Source organism: Macrobrachium nipponense, chromosome 21, assembly GCF_015104395.2.
Source record: "Macrobrachium nipponense isolate FS-2020 chromosome 21, ASM1510439v2, whole genome shotgun sequence".
NCBI classification, from domain to species: Eukaryota; Metazoa; Arthropoda; class Malacostraca; order Decapoda; family Palaemonidae; genus Macrobrachium; species Macrobrachium nipponense.
The window spans coordinates 11,269,454-11,293,163 of record NC_087212.1 but is presented as its reverse complement, the minus strand read 5'-3'; the positions used below and the strand labels follow the sequence as shown (position 1 = coordinate 11,293,163).

The following is a 23,710-nucleotide window of genomic DNA, read 5'->3' as shown; positions in this document are numbered from 1 at the left end:
CATTTGAAGTAAATAAGACACCATAAGAAACAACAGAATTTTCTATGTAACCATGCAAACACATGCAGGTCTTCCACAGACTGAGCAGAGTATATATATGTATGTGTGTTGTTAAAATGTGTGCAGTAAACTCTGTTGAATGGCCTTGTTCATATTTCTTGGGATATAGCTGTAAGAACCATCCATCCATATACTTATCAGTAGTCTTGAAAAAATAACCAATCAAAGGAATTTTATAATTACATGTGTTATAAATTGTATAGTTCAAGTAAATTTGATGAACTGAATAAATATCATTATCCAAAAAACAAGCTCTCATTATACAGCATTGAATAATGGTGATGTCTTAACCTAGAATTCCTGACAAGCAGAGATGAATTGAATTTCAGATGTAAGGACATTCATTGTTAAATATAATTGTTTCAGCCCCAACCCCAGATATGATTTTGTTGATATGGATATTCTGCTTTTGGAAGTTGTTGCAGCGTTCTAATGAGCCAAACTGTCGGAAGTACTGCCCTGAGTGTACGTTGTGATGTACACTGTAGGTAGCACTGAAAGTTCTGTGCAAACATCTTTTCATCCTTGGCTTTTGTCTGTTCTCCTAGGGCTGCCCCCATGCAGCATTCCTACTTGTCTTGCTGTTGTTCCAGTGTTCATCTATTGTCTATGGTCAGATACTTTTGGCCAGCCCTTAGAGATTATGAATATAATGCAGTGGTCTGTTTAAAATTTGAGTTGGAAATAGATTTCTGACTAGGGTGCATGGCCATTCATGACAACCCTATGATCTTATCAGTAATGTCGTTAAATATGAAATGAGCTCTCTGCTTTCCTCAGTGTTGTGCACTTGCTGCCTGATTTCCCCATCGATTTAGGTGTTTTGTCATTTTCATAAGGTTTCCTGAGCCTTCATACTGATTTTTATTCTGCTACTTCTGTATCTACTTTTCCAGCCATCCATATCAGCAATTACTTTTCTGTACATCCACATTACTAGCTTAAGGATACCCTGTTATTAAAAGGGCTTCATTTCTGAAGTTCTTGTACAAAACACATTACTACAAGGAGCACCTTCAGTTACCTGTGAGAGATCCCCTTTTCTCTTTTTGTTGATGTTAATGGTGATCACACTTTGTTAAAGAACCCTGTATACATGAATTTTTATGACTTGTACATATGATGTTATTTATGTTCACAAATATTAGGCTGCAAAAATTGTTTAACATCTATTTCACCATACAATACCTTGCAACTTTTCACTTCCTTTTGTAGGGCTACAGGCTGAACTACATCATTGGATGTGGTCATCACTGTTAAACCATTTCTAATTATCATTGCTGGTGCCACAGTTCAGTCACTTGAATCACATACACAGAAGATAGAATATTGTAAAAGAAATTAATTTGGATATTAAAAAAAACAAAAATTTTCCAATCTGTACAATTGTGAAATGAAAATATTTTCTCATTCCTTACAAAGAATTATGTAATCCCAAGTTTTTGTCATATAAAGTTGTGAAATTCATTTTCTAGATGCAGAGCTTTTGAAAACTTCACAATTGTCCAGTAGGAGAATTTTGCATAAATTGTGACCATATTTTGGTGGACTTGCCCTTTACAGTTCTGAATAGGGATGGTTTACTGTATGGATACTTTTATTACACTTAGTATTTTTTGCCACTTAGTTTTGAATGGTAGTGAACTGGTGTTCAGAGTATTTTTTTTTTCACTTAGTTATGAATGGTAGTCAACTGGTGTTCAGAAATTGTAAGTGAATTTTTTTTTTTTTACGGGTCACTTCTCTTGGACTACAGGTTGAAACTTGATTGAACTTAACAAGTAAAATAAATGCATTTGAAATACCGAAATGCTCTTATTTTCAGACCTAGTATTAGGTCTCAAAAAAAAAAAAAAAAAAAAAAAAAAATTATTAGTAATTTTTTATGCTGACTATTATTATTATTATTATTATTATTATTATTATTATTATTATTATTATTATTATTATTATTATTATTATTACAGCTGCTGCAGCTGCATCCTATCCTCGGCCACCTATTTTACGACCTGGTGATCCGCCTCCACCTCTACCACCAGGGTATCCACCACAAGCCCATCCTGCAACTTTATTGAGCAGACCTTATGAAGAGCAGTTAGCTCATGTGAGTATAATGTGTCTTTGACTTTCTTTCAAAATACATGAAGTATCTTACACACATTGTCAAGTATGAAATATTTTTCATAAAGATGTTCCTCATCATTTGTGAAGGCGCTTTTTAAATAAAGCTGCGATTACTTTTATACTACATACTTGGAAATACTAACTTGATAGGTATGTATTGTTAAGAGACATTCACTGTCATTTCCTAATGGCAATGACTATCCTTAACTCTCAGTAAAATCTTCACTTTAGTTTTAGATCTTATCACATTCCATGGGTAAAATGTTAACACTAAACATATAAGTACTATATAGGTTACTTGGAAAAAAACATTTTTAAGTATTGCCAAAATCTATAAATGCCATGGAATGTAACATAAATGCAAGACAGATTAACACTGCAATGGTTACAGTAGTACTACCTAATAACCCAGTAATGTTAGATTTGTTGCACTAACCACTAATAAATAATTGTGTTCACACTACTTACAAACTTTATAATAATCAAGTCAAATATCAGTTTGTCGAGGATGTTTGCAAAAGTATAACAATGAAATGTAATATCGATAAATGTCAAAGAAACAATGGGAAAAGAGGAAAAAGAAGTAATTATGAAAATGCAGTAAGTAACATTATACAAATTAAGAATGTACAAAATGAAATATAAAGCAATCAGTGGGATTGTCTCTCCATGAGACCGAAGTAGAAAATACCTGTTGAATTCATGCTTGTATAGACACAGCAATTTGAAAGGTGTAAACTAAGGAACATCTTATATGATTTTATTTTTTAAATCCCCTTAAATTGTTGTGTTATAAATCCATTACAATTACAAGCGTCAGATTATAGCATTTATCAAGGCAGAAAGAGTAATGCAGTTTAAGTAGTCACTAGAGAACTGGTCTGACTGATTTGATCAATGGTTACTAGGTGGACACATCTGCCATTCTGTTGTAGAGAAAATAATACAATATAAATTTGAATTTAAACAATTATGTAATTTTAACCAACAGCTAAAATTTCTCTGTTAGTGGTCTTGAAGATTTTATCATCCTCAGTACTTTTAGGGTGTGAAATGTTTAAATATTTGTGAGGCTGTAATTAACAAAGTAATCAAACTAGCCATGACAGGAGAGTTGAGGATTTCAGCTTATTAGCATGTTCAAATGACTACAAAAATCTCACGAGGATGATGGTCATTTTGTGAGAAACTGTAATAATACTAAAAGAGGTAGTCTAAGGGAAAATGTTTGTCAGTGGAAAGAAACTATAATTTCCATATAAGAAATTATTCACATTCACTTAAAATGAAGATATTTGATACCCAAAAATTTTCCAACTTTTAAGTCAGCCTTTTGAAATAATTTATCATGCAGTTGGAGATAACCATGAATGTTTGTAATGTATATATAAAAAAAAAATTAATTTTGTCACTTAGTGTGGGATCCTCTTATGGGCTTATGTCTTTAAAACTGCATTTACCATTCTGTTTCTATTTTGAATTGTAAATATAAACTTTCTCTTGCAAAACATTTTGCTTACTTAGTTATTTCAACCTTTTTGTTAATTACAGCTTTTTTTTCCCCTCATGATTTCCGATGCTTGCTTTTCAAGTCTGATAGTACACCAAACCAGAAAGTAGTCTGTAACTTGATCAAGTTTATATTTAGCCAGATTTACTTAACATTGATAGCTTTTGCAGTATAACTGTATTTTACATTTACAATTACTTTTTGTTCATATACGAAACAAACCTTCGGTCGTAACATTAGGATAAATACTCAGCGCCAGCTGGAAACCGGTAAAAGTTTAAAATAATTGTGTACGCAAGGGACTCTTGGCTCTGTGCTTGGTCACGAGACATGTGGAACCACCCACATACCCCTCATTAACTCGTGACCCCGTTAGTTATTTTCTTACCTCCTTTAAGTGAGGACGTGCTTTGCTCCGTCCTTTTAAAGCCAGTTTAGTTTGCCCCTGTTGTTTTCAACTTGTTGTTTGGAATTCCCGGGTATGTGAACATGAAGCCTTCTCTTGCTGCGAGACTTCCTGGATATCACAAGAAGTAGATAAACGCCATGTTATTTTCTTCGACGTACTCATCGTGTAGTAAGTCGTAGGTGAAGTAACTCTTAAGGTACGGTTAATTCGTTACCTGTGCTTTGGAATATCGTATATTCATATGGATTGCCTGTAATCCAAAGCTTTGATGTATCTGGATGTGCTTTGGGAAGTAATTATGACTAATTGTGCTCCTTTCCCTGTGGGGAGAGGTGTGCATCGCCATCTTGTTTTCATTCCAGATACGTGGGTAGAGAGAGGATGCAGGTGTGCGGTCGGCATTAGGCTTATCAGGAGCACCAACCCAAGAAGGACAGTTGGTTTGATGTATAACGTCGTGTTGCTATCCAGGGTCCCACGTGATGGATGTCCCTTTTATCCTGATATGTATTGAATGGCGGTCAGATGCGTCGCCATCTGTAAAGAAGGAGATAGTGCAACAAGGCAGCCTTTAATGTCAGGTTGCTATGCCTACGAGAATAACATCAACAGCCTTGCACTTCTGGTAGGGTGCTGGCTTCGCATTCGAGATGCTCGGTGACGTCATAAACATGATGTCCGCCGTAACGTCACTTCACGGCTGCGGCCTACATGAAGACATGCTTCCATTTTCATTTCGAGGTACAAGAGTACTTTACAACTATGCTTTCGGATTGGAGATTTTTAATACACATTGTTTTTGAGAGAAATTACAAGAGTTAGGAGATATAAGTCAAAAAGGAAAAGACACAAGTCTTTCCTCTATCCTTCCGTTTAGGCGTCATCAAGCTTAGGTGACTGGCTTTGATGCCAGTGCGTTCTCCTGCCAATCCTGGAAAAAGAGGGACTTCGTAGCTGATCCTAGAGCCAAGAGGAGAAGTTTCTTCTCCATCTTCGAGCCAGGATTGTTACATCCCTATTATATGAAAGCACAAGAAGTAGTTGTAATTGTCAAACAAGTGAATGATGGAAAGTTAGTCTAATGTGGCTGCTGTGAAGAGTTGGAAAAGGCTGGAATCAGGGACATCGTGACTGATTCTCGTGCCAAGAGGAGAAGAATAATTTCTTCTTCATCTTCGAGACAGGACTGTCACATCCTTGTAAAGTAGAAATGCCACAGGAGGTTGGGTCTCTTGATCTTGGCTGCAAGAGTACCATAAACAACCTCGCACTTCCATCAAGCGTGTTGACGTCATAGCCAAAACCGCTTGCAAATGGCAGTAGTCATGACGTCACAGCCTACTGATTCTCGATTTACTTCCCTGCTTCCGGAACCTAATACACTTTCTGACTCGTTGGTACACACAATAATGAAGAATAAACAGGATCTAGAGGTGAAAATGGTTAAGTAAGACAAAAAGAAAAGGCGTGATTTGTCTTCTTCATCTTCTCTAGATGGTGTCATAGCTAAGTTCGATGGCATCACTGAGTGTACTAGTCAAGTGTTGGAGGATTCGCTATTTCGTGACTGATCCTCAGGACAAGAGGAGAAGAGTAAATGCTTCTTCATCTTCAAACCAGGACTGTCACAGCCCAATCAGCAAGAAAATCAAGAATTCAGTGGCTGGTAAGCTCAAAGCCATTGGACGAAGCCGTTTACAAGAGTCCGAATGAGCGAAAGCGTCGACGGTCGCTGGGCTAGCGGCCGACGTGGAGTTGCCAGTGGTGACTACAAAGAGTCTAAGAGAGACTACAATGCCGTTGCTGAACTTGATACATACGCCAATGCTTTTACAAACTTTTTCCATGGACTCTAGATGTCAGAGTAATGAAATATGATCAAATTGCTCTCATATTTGTATATGAGGAGGCGATTGATTTGATTAGTCAATTCAATAACCTTTTGGGGAGCACGGAGACACCTGCCAGCATGCTTCCCCCGGGGATTGACATTGTGTTTGGTTTGAAAAAGGATATGAAAGTGTATGAATTACCTTGTTCTAGTCATGTAGAGTCCGTTTTACAACATGTAAAATGCACGGATTGATGAAAGGATATGGATACCTCTTAGTAATCGTATGCAGCCTGAATGGTGGGAATTAGCATACTTTGGGTTGACTCCAGAAAACTTCAAACCTTTACAGGTAAGAAGAATTCACATGTTTTTTATACTTGTTGGTATAAGCTGGTTTCTTCCTACAAGAATATTGACCAAACGCTTTGACTCTACACAAGTAGTTAAAGTTAATCGAAAGCTTGGTTCCTTCGAAAGTACTGTAGAACCATTCTTCTTAATGAAATCGAATGGAAACTTAAGTCGAAAGGAAGAGGTGAATGTGTTTCTTTTGCCACTCAAGGGGGCCAAGCCTAAGTAGGGCACTTGTAACCTAAGATGCTATAGCCAGGATAATTGGGTCATACCTTTTAGCCTAACAAGTGGTTATATTCGTATCCTATTCCAGCCAGTCCGAGTCTACTGCTACTATCTTAGTTAATCTGAGTAGTAGTTCTTAGCTCAGACTGTCCGAATTAACTGGTTTGGGTATGAATGTGCTGGCTTGGACCAGCTAATGGTTACGGTTTAGTTTTTGAACCTGCATTTACTATCTTAGATTAGTCTGAGTGGTACAATTCTTAGCTTAGCCGGGTCTCCTCTTAGCCTAACTCATAGGTTAGATGGCTCCGACATACATGTCGTACATGTCAACTTAGCCTAACAGTGGGTTGATGACTTAACATGGTCTGGCTGCTTGAACATGCCCTTACTATCTTAGGTTGGGTGAATTAGTAAGGTTATAAGTATAGCTGAGCATAGACTAGAGCCTAGGCTACCCATTCGAAACACTTTGACAACCTCAGCCTAGAAGGTTGTGGTTGTAGCCTAGCATGGATAGCCCAAACTTTCTTGAATGACTTTACCCTAACCTAAGTCATTTAGTTTCTAGTTAAGCTAGTCTATACTAGTCTAGCCTAGTTAAGAGTACATCTCGGATGGACTTAACCTACCCTGAGTGAAGGAGGAGTTAGCCTAGCCTAATTGGAAGTATTGACATAGCCTAACCTAACCAAACCAGGGTCCTAGCCTAATTGGAAGAGATAACATAGCCTAACCTAACCAAACCAGGGTCCTAGCCTAATTGAAAGGGTTAACATAGCCTAACCTAACCAAGCCAGGGTCAACCTGGTCTTGCCAACTTAAAATAAGTTAGTCATTTCTTAATTGACTATACCTACTTAGACTAGTCCAAGTGGTTGTTGGCTAGGTTAACCTGTAATCTGCAAATGGGTCTCTTCCATACTGGTTTAGTTTCTATATTGAAGTCATGAACCTAACATAGAGGGTTCGAGCTTCAGTTGGCTAGAGCAAGGCATTAGTACCTCATCATATCTGGAAGGGGAAAGTGGGGAGTTTCCCATTCTTCAAGAGTGAGGTAGGGTGAAGTGGCGTTGGGTACAATTCTGGGCTAGGTTACTCGAGAATAGCACCATGATGGTTTCTGGCAATATAGGATTTCCCTTTGGAGGGTAGCATATTGAACATATGCCTGTATATTGTAACAGGTCACCGCAGAAGGTGTATCGTGGTTGGGATCTTAGTTTTTACAAAAACACTGAGCTGTTTAATAGCTCTCCTAGGGCTGAGGGCTGGCCTGAAGGATTGGATATTTTTTACGTGGCTAGGAACCAATTGGTCACCTAGCAACGGGATATGCAGCTTATTGTGGGTTCCGAACCGCACTATATCGATAAATTATTTTCTATCACCAGAAATAAGTTTCTCTGATTCCACGTTAGCCGAGATGGGAGTAGGACTTCGGACCACCGGTTTGGCAGATGAGTACACAAACCACTCGTCCAGGGAGGAACTGGTATAATGGAAAAACCATGTAATAGCTGTCTCAGGGGTTTCACCCTTCGAGGAGCCTGAGGATTCCATTTGCGAAACTGGGAACAACCTGGAGGTTACGCAGACTCTAGGTTCTACCTGTTCCGCCATGTCCCGAACGGAAGGATGGGTTCCAGTAATTAAGGAGGACCCAGGATGAGTGACATAAAGTTTATTGTAGCACAATAATCGCTACCAGGTTCGTGTGGGGAAGAGGCACCACCGATAGGTAGAATTAATGGCTCAAGGTCTGGAGGCTGACCATTATCCCCTTTCGAACTAATAGTTCTAAGTTTTTGGGTGTAGAGTGTCACCTCGGACATAACACGACTCCAAAGGTCGTTAGCTCACATATACAGAATGAATCTTTGGCCATGACTGCCTGTATAGTGGACGTTTCTGTCCATTAAAGGTATTTGGTCAGTAGACAATGATCTGGTGGAGAGGTCAGAACAGAGGGAAGAATCTCTGTAATTACATGTTTACATGCATTGATATACATTGGATTGGGGATTGGGCATGTGAATATTGCTTCACACTGACTAATCTTCGGATGAATCAGGAGCAGTGAACTGGATGGGGCACATAAGAACTCCGATCTGATAAGTGACTCCCACCAGGCACATACATCAGTCACGTTACAGGAAATTGACCGTGGATGGGGGTCTTAATCTGACCTTGGTAGAGTGGGAGTACTCAATAATCAGGGTTTTGACGTAAACTCAAAAGTAGTTAGGAAAATCAGTTCCAATTGGCCCCGGAATCTGGGATAATGAGTCAATGCAGCACAGGCTATGATGACACATACATTTCTTAGTCATGCTCAGGACGGTATGAGTATGTGTGAGAGACCTTCAGCAGGGCCGGCTTTGACTTGTCAAAGTACTCGGTGGTTACAGAAAGAACTACGTCACCTAGAACATTAAGGTGGTAGACATAAAGGAACAGGCCAAACAGAGGCGATTGGTCAAGCCTACTCCTTGTTTGTTAAGTTGTACCAATGAGGTTATACAGAAGAGAAGGTCATCAGAGGAATATGGGCCTTCTGGCATTTAAAAACATATCTGTTAAAATGATCATGACGGTTGGTCTGTGACTGTATCGAAGCTCAAAATTGAACAATTTTAAGGTGTCTCTCTGTTCACTGAAATTTGAGAGTGGGTTCTTTGTTATGAAAACCACTTTCAATTTCCTGTGTATGTATGTATGTATATATATATATATATATATTATATATATATCTATATATATATATATTATATATATATATATATATATATATATATATATATATATATATATATATATATATATATATATATATATATATATATATATATATATATATATATATATATATATATATATATATATATTATATATATATATATATATATATATATATATATATATATATATATATATATATATATACTATATATATATATATATATATATATATATAAGGTTGCCCAGAGGTCCTTGGACACAATTTCCTTGGGTCCTTTGGTGGCTGCTCAACAAATCCTGTAACTCATCCAGTACACCTGGTGGGTCAGTTGGTATCTTGTCTAAGATGATGGTGTGAGTATGAAATGGAGGAGTTAACTGGCCTCTTTCCTTTTCAAATTTCTGTCTCCTTCTTTACATAGGGCAGTAAGAAGAGAGTACCATCATAAGCTGGAACGGACAAGGTACAGGTGAGTGAAGTGGCCATACTGTTAGGGTTAGTATCAGTAAGATACCTATCAGTAGCAGGACATTTCTCCCTTTAGCAAGGGGGAGAGGAAGGATAACAAACCTACATGAGCAGATAAATTGGTTTGTTAGGGGAACAGATCTTATCTTCCTCGGACGCAATGAACTATGACATTGTGTAAAAACCCAGAAGTCTGACTCTATGATATTCATATATGTCTTAGATTCTGAAATACTGATCAGTTGTTTCGTAGAATTCGGGTATTCAGAAAACTGATCAAAGGTGGCAAACTCCCAGTTGGTTAATAGTACTTACATCCCACCAAGAGTAAGTCTATCCTAATGTTAAGACCGAAGGTTTGTTTCGTATATGAACAAATGACAAATTTTTAACTAATTTGTATTTTTCATAACTTACAAACCTGAGGTCTTAACATACTAAGGCCCACCTCTAACCGCCCCTCTATCAACTAACCCAGACAAACCTGAGGTCTTAACATACAAAGGCCCACCTCTAACCACCCCTCTATCAACTAACCTGGATTGGAAGAATTAACTAACGGGGTCACGAGTTAATGAGGGGTATGTGGGTGGCTCCACATGTCTTGTGACCAAGCACAGATGCCAAGTCTCTTGCGTACACAATTATTTTAAACTTTACCGGTTTTCAGCTGGCGCTGAGTATTTATCCTAATGTTAAGACCTCAGGTTTGTAAGTTATGAAAAATACAAATTAGTTAAAAATTTGTCATATTTCTAATGTTGATTTTTTTTGTACTTGAACCAATAATAATCGATATATATATATATATGCATATTTCAGATTTCTGTGGCACATGCTCATGAGCAGCTTCAGCGACAAATGTTAATGGAGAGGGAACGTTTTCCTCATCTGAATCCTGGAGGCCATTTCAGACCAGATTATGGACATGGGAGGTGAAGCATGCATAATAATCTAGATATGTTATGTCATAAAAATGTCATTGTAAACAGTTAGCTCATTTTACAGCGAGATGATTCACATTCGTGAAGGTGATAAAAAACTATTGGCAAGGAGGAAAAGGTCTTGGGTATCCTGTAAATGTAGCATCTTAATTTTATTACTGTAGTTTAGTTTCAAATTTAACTTTGTGTCTTAATTCCAAACTCATGGTTTCTTTTTCCTCCATTTCAAAGGCTTGAGGCTGTAAACAGTTGTATGTATTGACGTGGATGAATTTTAATTGTATATAAGTTTTTTTTATAACTAGTATGAAAAGTTTTCACTGATCTCACTAATTAGGGAATGTACATTCTTAACACAGATCTCATATGAAAGACACAACCTTTGAAAGCATCAAAATTAGAGTAATGTTATTTTATGTGGTTTGATCTAGATTGGGATTTTATCAAGTAGAATTTTCATTGTACAATAAGCCTACTTTTACTCATAGGCCTTGAAGTAGCACTGGATGTCCTTGTTTGATCTTTTGCCATTTTTAAACAGGTTTTGTGTGGATAATAGCCAGCCTTAATTATTTTTCCTACTAAAATAACATTCTCCTATCTATATTATTGTATGGGATATTAAGTATCTATATCTATAGTATGTTTTGATGAGACAAGAAACAGATGTGGGGTTCACCACTTTTATTTCTAATTTGATGTGGTTTTTCAACTTTTCATAAATCAGCTTCAGGATTTTACAGATGCCACAAAATAAATTGTAAAAAAAACTCAAATGTTGTTCCTTTCAAAAACAAAACCTAGTGACAGTTCTGCTTTTTGTAGCGAGACTTAATTGTGCACTTCTTTTCATGCAAATATCAGTGATGGCACCTATGAGCCTTTCATTTTTACAGTTATCCTGAAATATTTTTCTGAAATTGAAATCTCTGTACTTTTCCATAACTTTATTAATTCTAACTCAGTTCATTTGTAAGATGCCATCATTACACTGGATGTGGAATAAGTCAAAGGGTTTTTAGTTAGTTTTCTTCTTTAGTGCTATCATTACACTGAGTTGGTTTATAAATCATGAGGGATTTGTGTGATTTTTCTCCTTTAGAACTCACTGAATTAAATCTGACATTAGTGTTTTAGACTGAAAATGGAGGAAATGGTGATAATTTTTAGTTTCACATTCTAAGTGATATGTCTTGTTAATGTCTTCCAGTGTTTATTTCCTTCAGTGTAAAATAATAGGAAGATTATTTTTTTACAAAAAATGTGTGTTTATTGCTCCATGGTTTTACACTATCTTTAGTCACTGGTACTTAGTTACATATGGTATGCCATTGGTTGATAAAAGCTTTCACTGCAAAAGTATGTATGATATGCAGCGCAAGAAGATTATCCTGTTGTTAAGACCAAAGGTTTGTTAGCTGTGAAAAATACAAATTGATTAAAAATTTGTCATTTCAACACCCTTAATCACAAAAATTCTGTCTCTACTGCTAAGGTGTTGGAAATACAGGACAGGTCCTTTGTGAGACTAAATGAAGGTGTTATAATAGTATTATAATGTATAGACTATTTACACAGGCAACAGAAATACATATCAACAGTATTTAAGTACAAGTGTGGTGATGAGCATCCTAAATAGATATTACAGAATAAAGCAACTTTTATTTTAAAGTTGCAAATTTTGGGAAACGATTGTTAATATCAGTTTATGATTGATGTTCAACATCATTTTCTAAGAGTGCTTTTTAAGACTTGTAAATAAGTAAATCAAATCTCAGTTATTTGCAATAACTGAAATCTGCTTTCAGTAATGTATATATACTGGGAATAAGAATGCCTCACAGCCATTTTTTTACCCTTTTCAATATCAGTTATGTCTTTAGCTGTAGATTACATGTTTGAAATAGTTTGTCGTTTCATTTTTGGCAAGCCCTTGACAAGGTATCAGATGCTGTTCTCTTGCAAGTACTGTAGTACTAGGGTCTGTTTGACTTTATATTTCATGCAGACCAACTGACCAGCTCAGGAAAAGGTTCAGCAGCTCAAGTACACAGAGAACCTAAAACACATCCAAGGATCAACCACTGCACAGACCTACTAAGGAATCGCAAGGAAAATCATATGATGAAGCTAGAACAAGTAGGGTTGGGCCCATTAACAAATGCGAGAACCTCTCAAGACGAATTTTATTAAAGCAGACAAGGATAATTTTCAGGTCCAAGGGGTCATTTATGTATAACAGCATCTAAATGTCTCAAAGGAAAGAGCCTGACCATGATGGTTATCAAGACCATGGATGGATAAAACTCCATCATGAATCCATTACTATGGACCGAAGCCCAATCTTGACAGAAAGTGGCATGAATATGGTCATGGACATAATAAGGGCAAGTGTAGAAGGGTTCATAATTAAGGGCAGACCAAGAAAGACAGAATATCCAGGCAACAAAGATGTATATTAGAGGAAAGTAAAATGTAAACAAAAACAAAAAATACAGAAAAATACCAGTTATAATATATTGATGGATATAACCAACAATCCTCAGGCTTTGGACACTTGCAGTGCTCATGCTGCAGCAAAGATGTTAAACTCCACTGAGCAGGCATAATGGGTCAGGTATACATATATGTCTGTGAATCACCCAAATATCTCCCATTTTTGCAGTGCATAAGTTGATCTGGTTTTTCTTCCCCCCACTCCCAACTCAAATGCATGTGGCAGATTTATAACAGTGGGAGGTAGAACAGTAATCATAACCCAATATTGTTGGAAATCTTGCCAAGCACTTGGTCCCAGTCTTTCTTGTACATACTTGCTGGCTAAAGTATAGGGTTATGCTTATACTGTACTTGGGATCCTAGAGTTGTATCTTGTGATGCCATTTCATCTACTGTGCAAAGATGATAATTGTCTCTACTAGAGTCATATGGATCCTGGTGAACAGAATGAACATGATAGACCATGAGAAATCGCCTGAAGCTTATTAGTAATATGCGCTCAATTACCTACCTCAAAATTGTCTCATGATGTATGTTTGAGGCACAAGCAAGACCCTCAGTTGCACATGGTGAGCTTTCTCTTGTCCACCATTCTGTTAAGTTCACTGGTGATTTTGTTCCCTTGTGCTTCCCTGTAGGAGGTTAATGTGTTCTTTGCAACATCCCTTCTTATTACTGTACCTCCATTCGTAATCTTTCTTCTTACTTTTCCCCTCCTAACAATGGATTCATAGTGCAACTGCATTGTTTTCATTGTTACACCTTTCAAACCTTGCTATCAGCTTCAGTTTCTCACAATGACCTCATAGGTCCCAGTGCTTGGCTTTTGGCCTAAAATGTATGTTCTATTCTGTTCTATCCCCAGTACATCAACCATCAGGATAAAGTCCTGACAGCACCACTTCCTTGAGGACTAAAGTATCCTTACAAAAGGATTGATGCTGAGAGTTTTTGTTGTTCATTGACAGTAACAGGAGACCGATGTCATGAGAATCATGAAGATTTTCCCAGCTGGTGAACAGCTAATCTTTAGTGGTAAGACTGGTTGTACCTCTCAACAGGTATTTATCCCATTTAGAAGGCTCTTCACTAATGACGCACAGCAACTTCCCTGTGTTCTGGTTACCATGCTTTACTGCACCATTATGTCAAACTTTGAGCTAAGTCTGCCAGCCTCCTTCATGGCATCATTTTGTCAAACTTCAAGCTAGTCTATCAGCATCCCTCAAAAACTCCAGGAAATTAATGTCAAAATCATCCAAATCACTAAGAATTATCAGGAAAATACCCATGTTTTACATTTATGACCTTGTCCATCTCTAATATGCAGTAAGTGTATGAGAAAATCATGGCTAGGCCAATCATTATGGAGTAACCTTTAATTAGCTTACTGTAAAGTTGCCAAGGACTACATCAGAATATGCTAACCTAAAGTAAGCTTTGTAGGACACACTCCTATTCATGAGAAATTTTTGCTGTTGTTTCAACACTTGCAATTTATTTTTAGTATGACCACCAATGATTGATTTAGACTGTCCCATACACATGTAATGCAGTAGCTTTCTGGCTTCTCATATACAGTAGTACCTCGTATTTCGAACTTAATCCGTTCCAGAAGTCTGTTTGAAGTACGATTTGTTCGAAATATGAAACAAATATCCCTATAAGAAATAAAGGGAATCAGGATAATTCGTTCCAGCGAACCCAAAAAGTCCCCCTTTTCACATTTTTTCTATTGTTAATGTGTTCAAAAGTTAAATCAAGAGTGTAAAGTAATGAAACTACGTTATATGAAGTAAAATTGACTAAATTTTATTTTTACTGTGTAGATTTACGAACTGTTTGGTAAAAATGGCGCTGCCGGCTGTGGGATGGAGGGAGGAGAGACGGGAACCCTTTTGAGCAAACCGAATTGATTGCAGTATGCAAAGGTTGATAACAAAATACATTTTATTCACATTAGGTACAAAGATAATTATAGGAATCGATGTGTATGTGTGTCCGATTGTCTGAGAGAGAGAGTAATCAGCGTGTTTACGCTTGGTTCTTAAGTGCATGAAATAGATTATTTATGCCACAATACATCAACTTACTGTTGGCAAATGGCAGACTTTTAAAACAAACATGAGGATTTTACAAACACATAAGTAATAAGTCAAGAATGCAAGAAAAGGAAAGAGAAATAAAATAAATTTTTACAAGGAAGCCGTTTAAACAAACAATCGAAGGCATGCAGAAGCTGAAAGAGGTGCCAGTTTGTTTATTACAGAGCTGAGTTACTTTTACAGTAGTAAAAATATCGTAAAAAGCAATTATCACTAGATTGGTATTTTACCGTAACAAAAATAAAAGTGATTTGGGCAGATAGAGTGTAAGTGAAAGAAATGGGGGAATAATCATCCCAGATCAGCTAAGAAGTCGATGGGAAGCAGAGCCGTTCTCTCTCTCTCTCTCTCTCTCTCTCTCTCTCTCTCTCTCTCTCTCTCTCTCTGCCCACGAACATTGACTCGAGCAGCGTTTTTTTTTTACCGTGTTGCATTTGTTTTCATGTTTTATCATTGTTAAATTTATTGCAAAATATCATTTTTTATGTGAATTGGTACTGCTTTTACGTACATGTTATAGTAAAGATTTTACTATCTCTCCTCTCCTCAACAATACCACGACGCACAATAACTTAAAATCGTTAATTCATTATTCCTAAAAAATATAAACGCTACTTCCCTCTACATAAAGTTATCTGTGTATCACCGCAGTGACGAATGATTTTGTTTATCATTTGTGCTAAGTTTTATTGTGAAAAGCTTTGTTCTTTCATTTACTATTTTGTTAATATTGTTCAACTCAGAGTTCAAAGAGTATAGGAGGTCTTGTCAGCGTTGACCCAAAATAAGCATCTGCCAGGTCGAGAGCGTGACGTCAACTCAACCTCAAGTCCTTGACTTAAACTACCACGAGGAAAGTCCTTTATTAATCCAATGGACAACAGCAAAATATGTCTACATCTAGTTAAGCTTTTTAGAAATAATTCTTTTGACCATCGATTCATATTGCCGGATGGTACAGTTGCCTCAAAGTGTTCCTTTACCCCGTCCCCTTTTGTTTCATGATAATGGTCTGGTAACAAGTAATGAAGCCTGTTTGTCTTGTAATGACAGATGTGAATGGTCGAGCTATTGGATGCCAATGTTCATATTTTCTAATCACTACTGTAGACAATATGTTAATGATATAAAAATAATAGTTCACATTACCAGTGAAATGAGTCGAGGATAAACAAATAGAAAAACTGTATAGTTATAGAGCAATAAAAATAGCAATGGTAAAAATCATATTCAGAAAAGAGGCATTGAAGTCTCCAGGAATATGGATAACTACTTACTGGCAAGAAGCATTAGAGTCTCCAGGAATATGGATAACTGCTTCCTGGAGGTAGCATTGAAGTTTCCAGGAATATGATAACTACATATTGGAGAGCGGCATTGAAGTCTCCATTAATGTAGATAGCTATTTACAGGAGAGAAACATTGAAGTCTCCATGGATTATGGATAACTACTTACTGGAGAGAAACATTGAAGTCTCCAGGAATAGATGATTCAACTTACTACTTGAGAGCAGCATTGAAGTCTCCATGAATGTAGATAACTACTTACCGAGAGAAGCTTAAATCTCCAGGAATCTCCATAAGGATATGGATAACTACTTGGAGAGAAGATTGCAACTGTAAGTATAACTACTTACAGAGCATCTGAGTACTCAGGATTGAGTCTCCAGGAGCTAACAGATACTTACTTGGAGACAAGCATTGAAGTCTCCAGGATATGGATAAACTACTACTCGAGGCGCATTGATTCTAAGGACAACCGAAATAAACTACTTACTGGAAGGCTCATTGAAGTCTCCAGGAATATGGATGAATGACTTACTGGACGCATCGAGTCTCCGGAATTAATAATCAATACTTACTGGAGGCCGCATTGAATCTCCAGGAATATCAATCAATACTTACTGGAGGCAGCAATGAGTCTTCCCGGGATGTAGATAACTACTTATGGAAGGCAACATTGAAGTCTCCAGATGTAGATAACTACTTACCTGGAGGTAGCATTGAGTCTCCAGGTCAGATAACTACTTACTGGAGGCAGAATTGAGTCTCCAGGATGTAGAAAATAACTACTTAGTGGAGGTAGCATTGGAGTCTCCAGGTCACAGATAACTACTTAGTGGAGGCAGAATTGAAGTCTCCAGGGATGTAGATAACTACTTAGTGGAGGCAATATTAGTCTCCAGGTCACAGATAACTACTTAGTGGAGGCAGCATTGAAGTTTCCAGGGATGGTATGATAGTACTTATGGAGGCAGCATTAGGTGGAGAAGCATCCGGAGTATTTCCTCCAGGATATAAGATAACTACTTAGTGGGGAGAGGCAGCATTGAAGTCGGGCCAGGATGTACGAATAAAACTACTTAGTGGAGGCAAGCATTGAGTCTCCAGGGATATAGATAACTACTTAGTGGAGGCAGCATTGAAGTCTCCAGGGATGAAGATAACTACTTAGTGGAGGCAGCATTGGAGTCTCCAGGGATATAGATAACTACTTAGTGGAGGCAGCATTGAAGTCTCCAGGGATGTAGATAACTACTTAGTGGAGGCAGCATTGGAGTCTCCAGGGATGTAGATAACTACTTAGTGGAGGCAGCATTGAAGTCTCCAGGTCACAGATAACTACTTAGTGGAGGCAGAATTGAAGTCTCCAGGGATATAGATAACTACTTAGTGGAGGCAGCATTGGAGTCTCCAGGTCAGAGATAACTACTTAGTGGAGGCAGCATTGAAGTCTCCAGGGATGTAGATAACTACTTAGTGGAGGTAGCATTGGAGTCTCCAGGTCACAGATAACTAGTTAGTGGAGGCAGCATTTGAGTCTCCAGGTCACAGATAACTACTTAGTGGAGGCAGCATTGAAGTCTCCAGGTCACAGATAACTACTTAGTGGAGGCAGCATTGAAGTCTCCAGGTCACAGATAACTTCTTAGTGGAGGCAGCATTGAAGTCTCCAGGGATGTAGACAACTACTTAGTGGAGGCAGCATTGAAGTCTCCAGGGATGTAGATAACTACTTAGTGGAGGCAGCATTGGAGTCTCCAGGTCACAGATAACTACTTAGTGGAGGCAGCATTGAAGTCTCCAGGGATGTAGACAACTACTTAGTGGAGGCAGCATTGGAGTCTCCAGGTCACAGATAACTACTTAGTGGAGGCAGCATTGAAGTCTCCAGGGATGTAAACAACTACTTAGTGGAGGCAGCATTGGAGTCTCCAGGTCATAGATAACTACTTAGTGGAGGTAGCATTGAAGTCTCCAGGGATGTAGATAACTACTTAGTGGAGGCAGCATTGGAGTCACTATGTCACAGATAACTACTTACTGGAGGCAGCATTGTAGTCTCCAGGGATGTAGACAACTACTTAGTGGAGGCAGCATTGAAGTCTCCAGGGATGTAGATAACTACTTAGTGGAAGCAGCATTGAAGTCTCCAGGGATGTAGACAACTACTTATTGGATGCAGCATTGGAGTCTCTATGTCACAGATAACTACTTACTGGAGGCAGCATTGAAGTCTCCAGGGATGTAGACAACTACTTATTGGAGGCAGCATTGGAGTCTCTATGTCACAGATAACTACTTAGTGGAGGCAGCATTGAAGTCTCCAGGGATGTAGATAACTACTTAGTGGAGGCAGCATTGGAGTCTCTATGTCACAGATAACTACTTACTGAAGGCAGCATTGATGTCTCCAGGGATGTAGACAACTACTTAGTGGAGGCAGCATTGGAGTCTCTATGTCACAGATAACTACTTACTGGAGGCAGCATTGGAGTCTCTAGGGATGTAGATAACTTCTTAGTGGAGGCAGCATTGGAGTCTCCATGGATGTAGATAACTACTTAGTGGAGGCAGCATTGGAGTCTCCATGGATGTAGATAACTACTTAGTGGATGCAGCATTGGAGGTCTCCAGGGATGGTACAGATAATCTACTTAACGTGGAGGCAGCATTGGAGTCTCCAGGTCACAGATAACTAGGTAGTGGAGGCAGCATTAGAGTCTCCAGGTCGGTGGAGGCAGCATTGGAGTCTCCAGGTCACAGATAACTACTTAGTGGAGGCAGCATTGAAGTCTCCAGGGATGTAGATAACTACTTAGTGGAGGCAGCATTGGAGTTCTCCATGTCAGATTAACTACTTAGTGAGGCAGCATTGAAGTCTCCATGGGATTGTAGATACTACTTAGTGGAGCAGCATTGGAGTCTCCAGGTCACATATAACTACTTAACTGGAGGCCAGCATTGAAGTCTCCAGGTCACAGATAACTACTTAGTGGAGGCAGCATTGAAGTCTCCAGGTCACAGATAACTACTTGGTGGAGGCAGCATTGGAGTCTCCAGGTCACAGATAACTACTTACTGGAGGCAGCATTGAAGTCTCCAGGTCACAGATAACAACTTTCTGGAGACAGCATTGAAGTCTCCATGGATATGGATAACTACTTACTCGAGGCAGCATTGAAATCTCCAGGAACACAGATAACTACTTATTGGAAGCAGCATTGAAGTCTCCAGGGAAGTAGATAACTACTTACTGGAGGTAGCATTGGAGTCTCCAGGTCACAGATAACTACTTAGTGGAGGCAGAATTGAAGTCTCCAGGGATGTAGATAACTACTTAGTGGAGACAGCATTGGAGTCTCCAGGTCACAGATAACTACTTAGTGGAGGCAGCATTGGAATCTCCAGGGATGTAGATAACTACTTAGTGGAGGCAGCATTGGAGTCTCCAGGGTATAGATAACTACTTAGTGGAGGCATCATTGGAGTTCCAGGTCCACAGACTACTTAGTGGAGGCAGTATTGGAAGTCTCCAGGTCACAGATAACTACTTAGGGTGGAAGGCAGCATTGGAGTCTCCAGGGATCAGTAGATAACTACTTAGTGGAGGCAGCATTGGAGTCTCCAGGGATATAGATAACTACGTAGTGGAGGAGGGCATCATTGGAGTCTCCAGTCACAGAAAACTACTTAGTGGAGGCAGTATTGAAGTCTCCAGGTGGATAGATCACTACTTAGTGAGCAGCATTGGAGTCTCCAGGTTCACAGATACTACTTAGTTGGAATTGCAGCATTGAGTCTCCAGTCACTGATAAGTAGTTAGTGGAGGCAGCATTGAAGTCTCCAGGTCACAGATCACTACTTAGTGGAGGCAGCATTGGAGTCTCCAGGTCACAGATAACTACTAAGTGGAGGCAGCATTGGAGTCTCCAGGGATGTAGATAACTACTTAGTGGAGAAACAGCATTAGAGTCTCCTAGGTCACAGATAACTAGGTTAGTGGTGGCAGCATTGGAGTCTCCAGGTCACAGATCAACTACTTAGTGGAGGCAGCATTGGAGTCTCCAGGGATGTAGATAACTACTTAGTGGAGGCAGCATTGGAGTCTCTAGGTCACAGATAACTAGGTAGTGGAGGCAGCATTGGAGTCTCCAGGTCGCAGATCACTACTTAGTGGAGGCAGCATTGGAGTCTCCAGGGATGTAGATAACTAGTTAGTGGAGGCAGCATTGGAGTCTCTAGGTCACAGATAACTAGGTAGTGGAGGCAGCATTGGAGTCTCCAGGTTGCAGATCACTACTTAGTGGAGGCAGCATTGGAGTCTCCAGGGATGTAGATAACTACTTAGTGGAGGCAGCATCGGAGTCTCCAGGTCACAGATAACTACTTAGTGGAGGCAGCATTGGATTCTCGTCTCCAGGTCACAGATCCAACTACTTAGTGGAGGCAGCATCGAAGTCTCCAGGGTCGCAGATCACTACTTAGTGGATGGCAGCATTGGAGTCTCCAGGGATATAGATAACAACTACTTAGTAGGAGGCAGCATTCGGAGTCTCCAGGTCACAGATAACTACGTTAGTGGAGGCAGCATTGGAGTCTCCAGGGATGTCAGATCAACTACTTAGTGGAGGCCAGCATTGAGTCTCCCAGGTCACAGATAAGTAGGTTAGTGGAGGCAGCATTGGAGTCTCCAGGTCACAGATCACTACTTAGTGGAGGCAGCATTGGAGTCTCCGCAGGGAGATAAGATAAGTCCTTAGTGGAGGCAGCATTGGAGTCTCTAGGATCACAGAATCAACTAGGTTAGTGGATGGCAGCATTGAAGTCTCCAGGTCACAGATAACTACTGAGTGGAGGCAGCATTGGAGTCTCCAGGGATGTAGATAACTACTTAGTGGAGGCAGCATTGGAGTCTCCAGATCACAGATCACTACTTAGTGGAGGCAGCATTGGAGTCTCCAGGTCACAGATCACTACTTAGTGGAGGCAGCATTGGAGTCTCCAGGGATGTAGATAACTACTTAGTGGAGGCAGCATCGGAGTCTCCAGGTCACAGATAACTACTTAGTGGAGGCAGCATTGGAGTCTCCAGGTCACAGATACTACTTAGTGGAGGCAGCATCGGAGTCTCCAGGTCGCAGATCACTACTTAGTGGAGGCAGCATTGGAGTCTCCAGGGATATAGATAACTACTTAGTGGAGGCATCATCGGAGTCTCCAGGTCACAGATAACTACTTAGTGGAGGCAGCATTGGAGTCTCCAGGTCACAGATAACTACTTAGTGGAGGCAGCATCGGAGTCTCCAGGTCGCAGATCACTACTTAGTGGAGGCAGCATCGGAGTCTCCAGGTCACAGATAACTACTTAGTGGAGGCAGCAGCATTGGAGTCTCCAGGTCACAGATCAACTACTTAGTGGAGCAGCATTGGTTGGAGTCTCCAGATCACAGATCACTACGTAGTGGTGGAGGCAGCATTGGAGTCTCCAGGTCACAGATGCTAGTTAGTGGAGGCAGCTTGGAGTCTCCAGGGATGTAGATCAACTACTTAGTGGAGGCAGCATTGGAGTCTCCAGGTCACAGATAAAGCTAGTTAGTGAGGCAGCATTGGAGTCTCCAGTCACAGATCACTACTTAGTGGAGGCAGAATTGGAGTCTCCAGTTCATGTAGATCAACTACTTAGTGGAGGCAGCATTCGGAGTTCTCCAGGTCACAGATAAGTAGTTAGTGGAGGCAGCATTGGAGTTCCTCCAGGTCACAGTATAACTACTTAGTGGAGGCAGCATCGGAGTCTCCAGGTCGCAGATCACTACTTAGTGGAGGATTGGCAGGGATGTCTCCAGCGATAGATTAACTCTAGGTGAGCATCATCGGGTCTCCAGGTCACAGATAACTACTTAGTGAGGCAGCATTGGAGTCTCCAGGTCACAGATAACTACTTAGTGGAGCAGCATGGAGTCTCCAGGTCACAGATCACTACTTAGTGGAGGCAGCATTGGAGTCTCCCAGTCACAGATAACTACTTAGTGGAGGAGCAGCATTGGAGTCTCCAGTCAGATCACTACTTAGTGGAGGCAGCATTGGAGTCTCCAGGTCACAGATCACTACTTAGTGGAGGCAGCATTGGAGTCTCCAGGTCACAGATAAGTACTTAGTGGAGGCAGCATTGGAGTCTCCAGGTCACGAGCGCGGATAGGTAGTTAGTTGGAGGCAGCATTGGAGTCTCCAGGTCACAGATCACTACTTAGTGGAGGCAGCATTGGCGTCTCAAGTCACAGGATCCACTACTTAGTGGAGGCAGCATTGGAGTCTCCAGTCACGGATCAGGTAGTAGTGGAGGCAGCATTGGAGTCTCCAGGTCACAGATCACTACTTAGTGGAGGCAGCATTGGAGTCCTCCAGGTCACAGATCTGTAATTTAGTTGAGGCAGCATTGGAGTCTCCAGGTCACAGATCACTACTTAGTGGAGGCAGAATTGGAGTCTCCAGGTCACAGATCACTACTTAGTGGAGGCAGCATTGGAGTCTCCAGGTCACAGATAAGTAGTTAGTGGAGGCAGCATTGGAGTCTCCAGGTCACAGATAACTACTTAGTGGAGGCAGCATTAAAGTCTCCAGGGATGTAGATAACTATAGTCGATTCATTTAAGGTAGATTCTTGTGCCTACCAGACGTTTGTTTGGCTGCCTCGTGATTGGCTGGTTTACCGGGGGTAGGTAGGCGCTCGCTCAGTTCTCATTATTTGCTACTGTGGCTTAGAAAACTAGCAATTTTTTATTTATATTTCTTCAATCAACTCACGCTTTGCTCAAGATAGGAAAATTTTGGTCATGCCATAGGATTCAGTATTAATTGTACAACTAAGTCATCTTTTCCTGAAATCAATAAATAAAACAAAGGAATTGCAATGAGTAAAAGTGAACAGAGAAGCATTTAATTCTTTATACCTGTTTTTATTTATCATCGGATTTTGCATAATTAACGCGATTAAGATAAAATAAAACTTGTGTTTTCATACAACAAATTCACCCTGAATACGCTGGTGCTTTCAGATTTTGGATGCGTGTAAAATGTGAGGAGAAAATGAAGAATATGTCTTATTATGTTGCATCAGTAAATGATTCAAGTTTGACGGTATTGCTGAGAGAATG

The 23,710-nt window shown here is 39.6% G+C and overlaps 1 protein-coding gene across 6 annotated transcripts in view; it reads left to right on the top strand.

The window, feature by feature from the left end:
• Positions 1–12,578, top strand: part of LOC135197790 (arginine-glutamic acid dipeptide repeats protein-like) — a 168,192-nt gene extending 155,614 nt beyond the window's left edge. For all 6 annotated transcript variants that reach the window (XM_064224907.1, XM_064224908.1, XM_064224902.1 and 3 more), the window contains 2 exons: positions 2,028–2,164; positions 10,550–12,578. In XM_064224907.1, coding sequence (XP_064080977.1) covers positions 2,028–2,164; positions 10,550–10,666 — 254 coding nt within the window. In that variant the 3' untranslated portion in view covers positions 10,667–12,578. The remainder of the gene's footprint in view (positions 1–2,027; positions 2,165–10,549) is intronic.
• Positions 12,579–23,710: the final 11,132 nt, after the last annotated feature.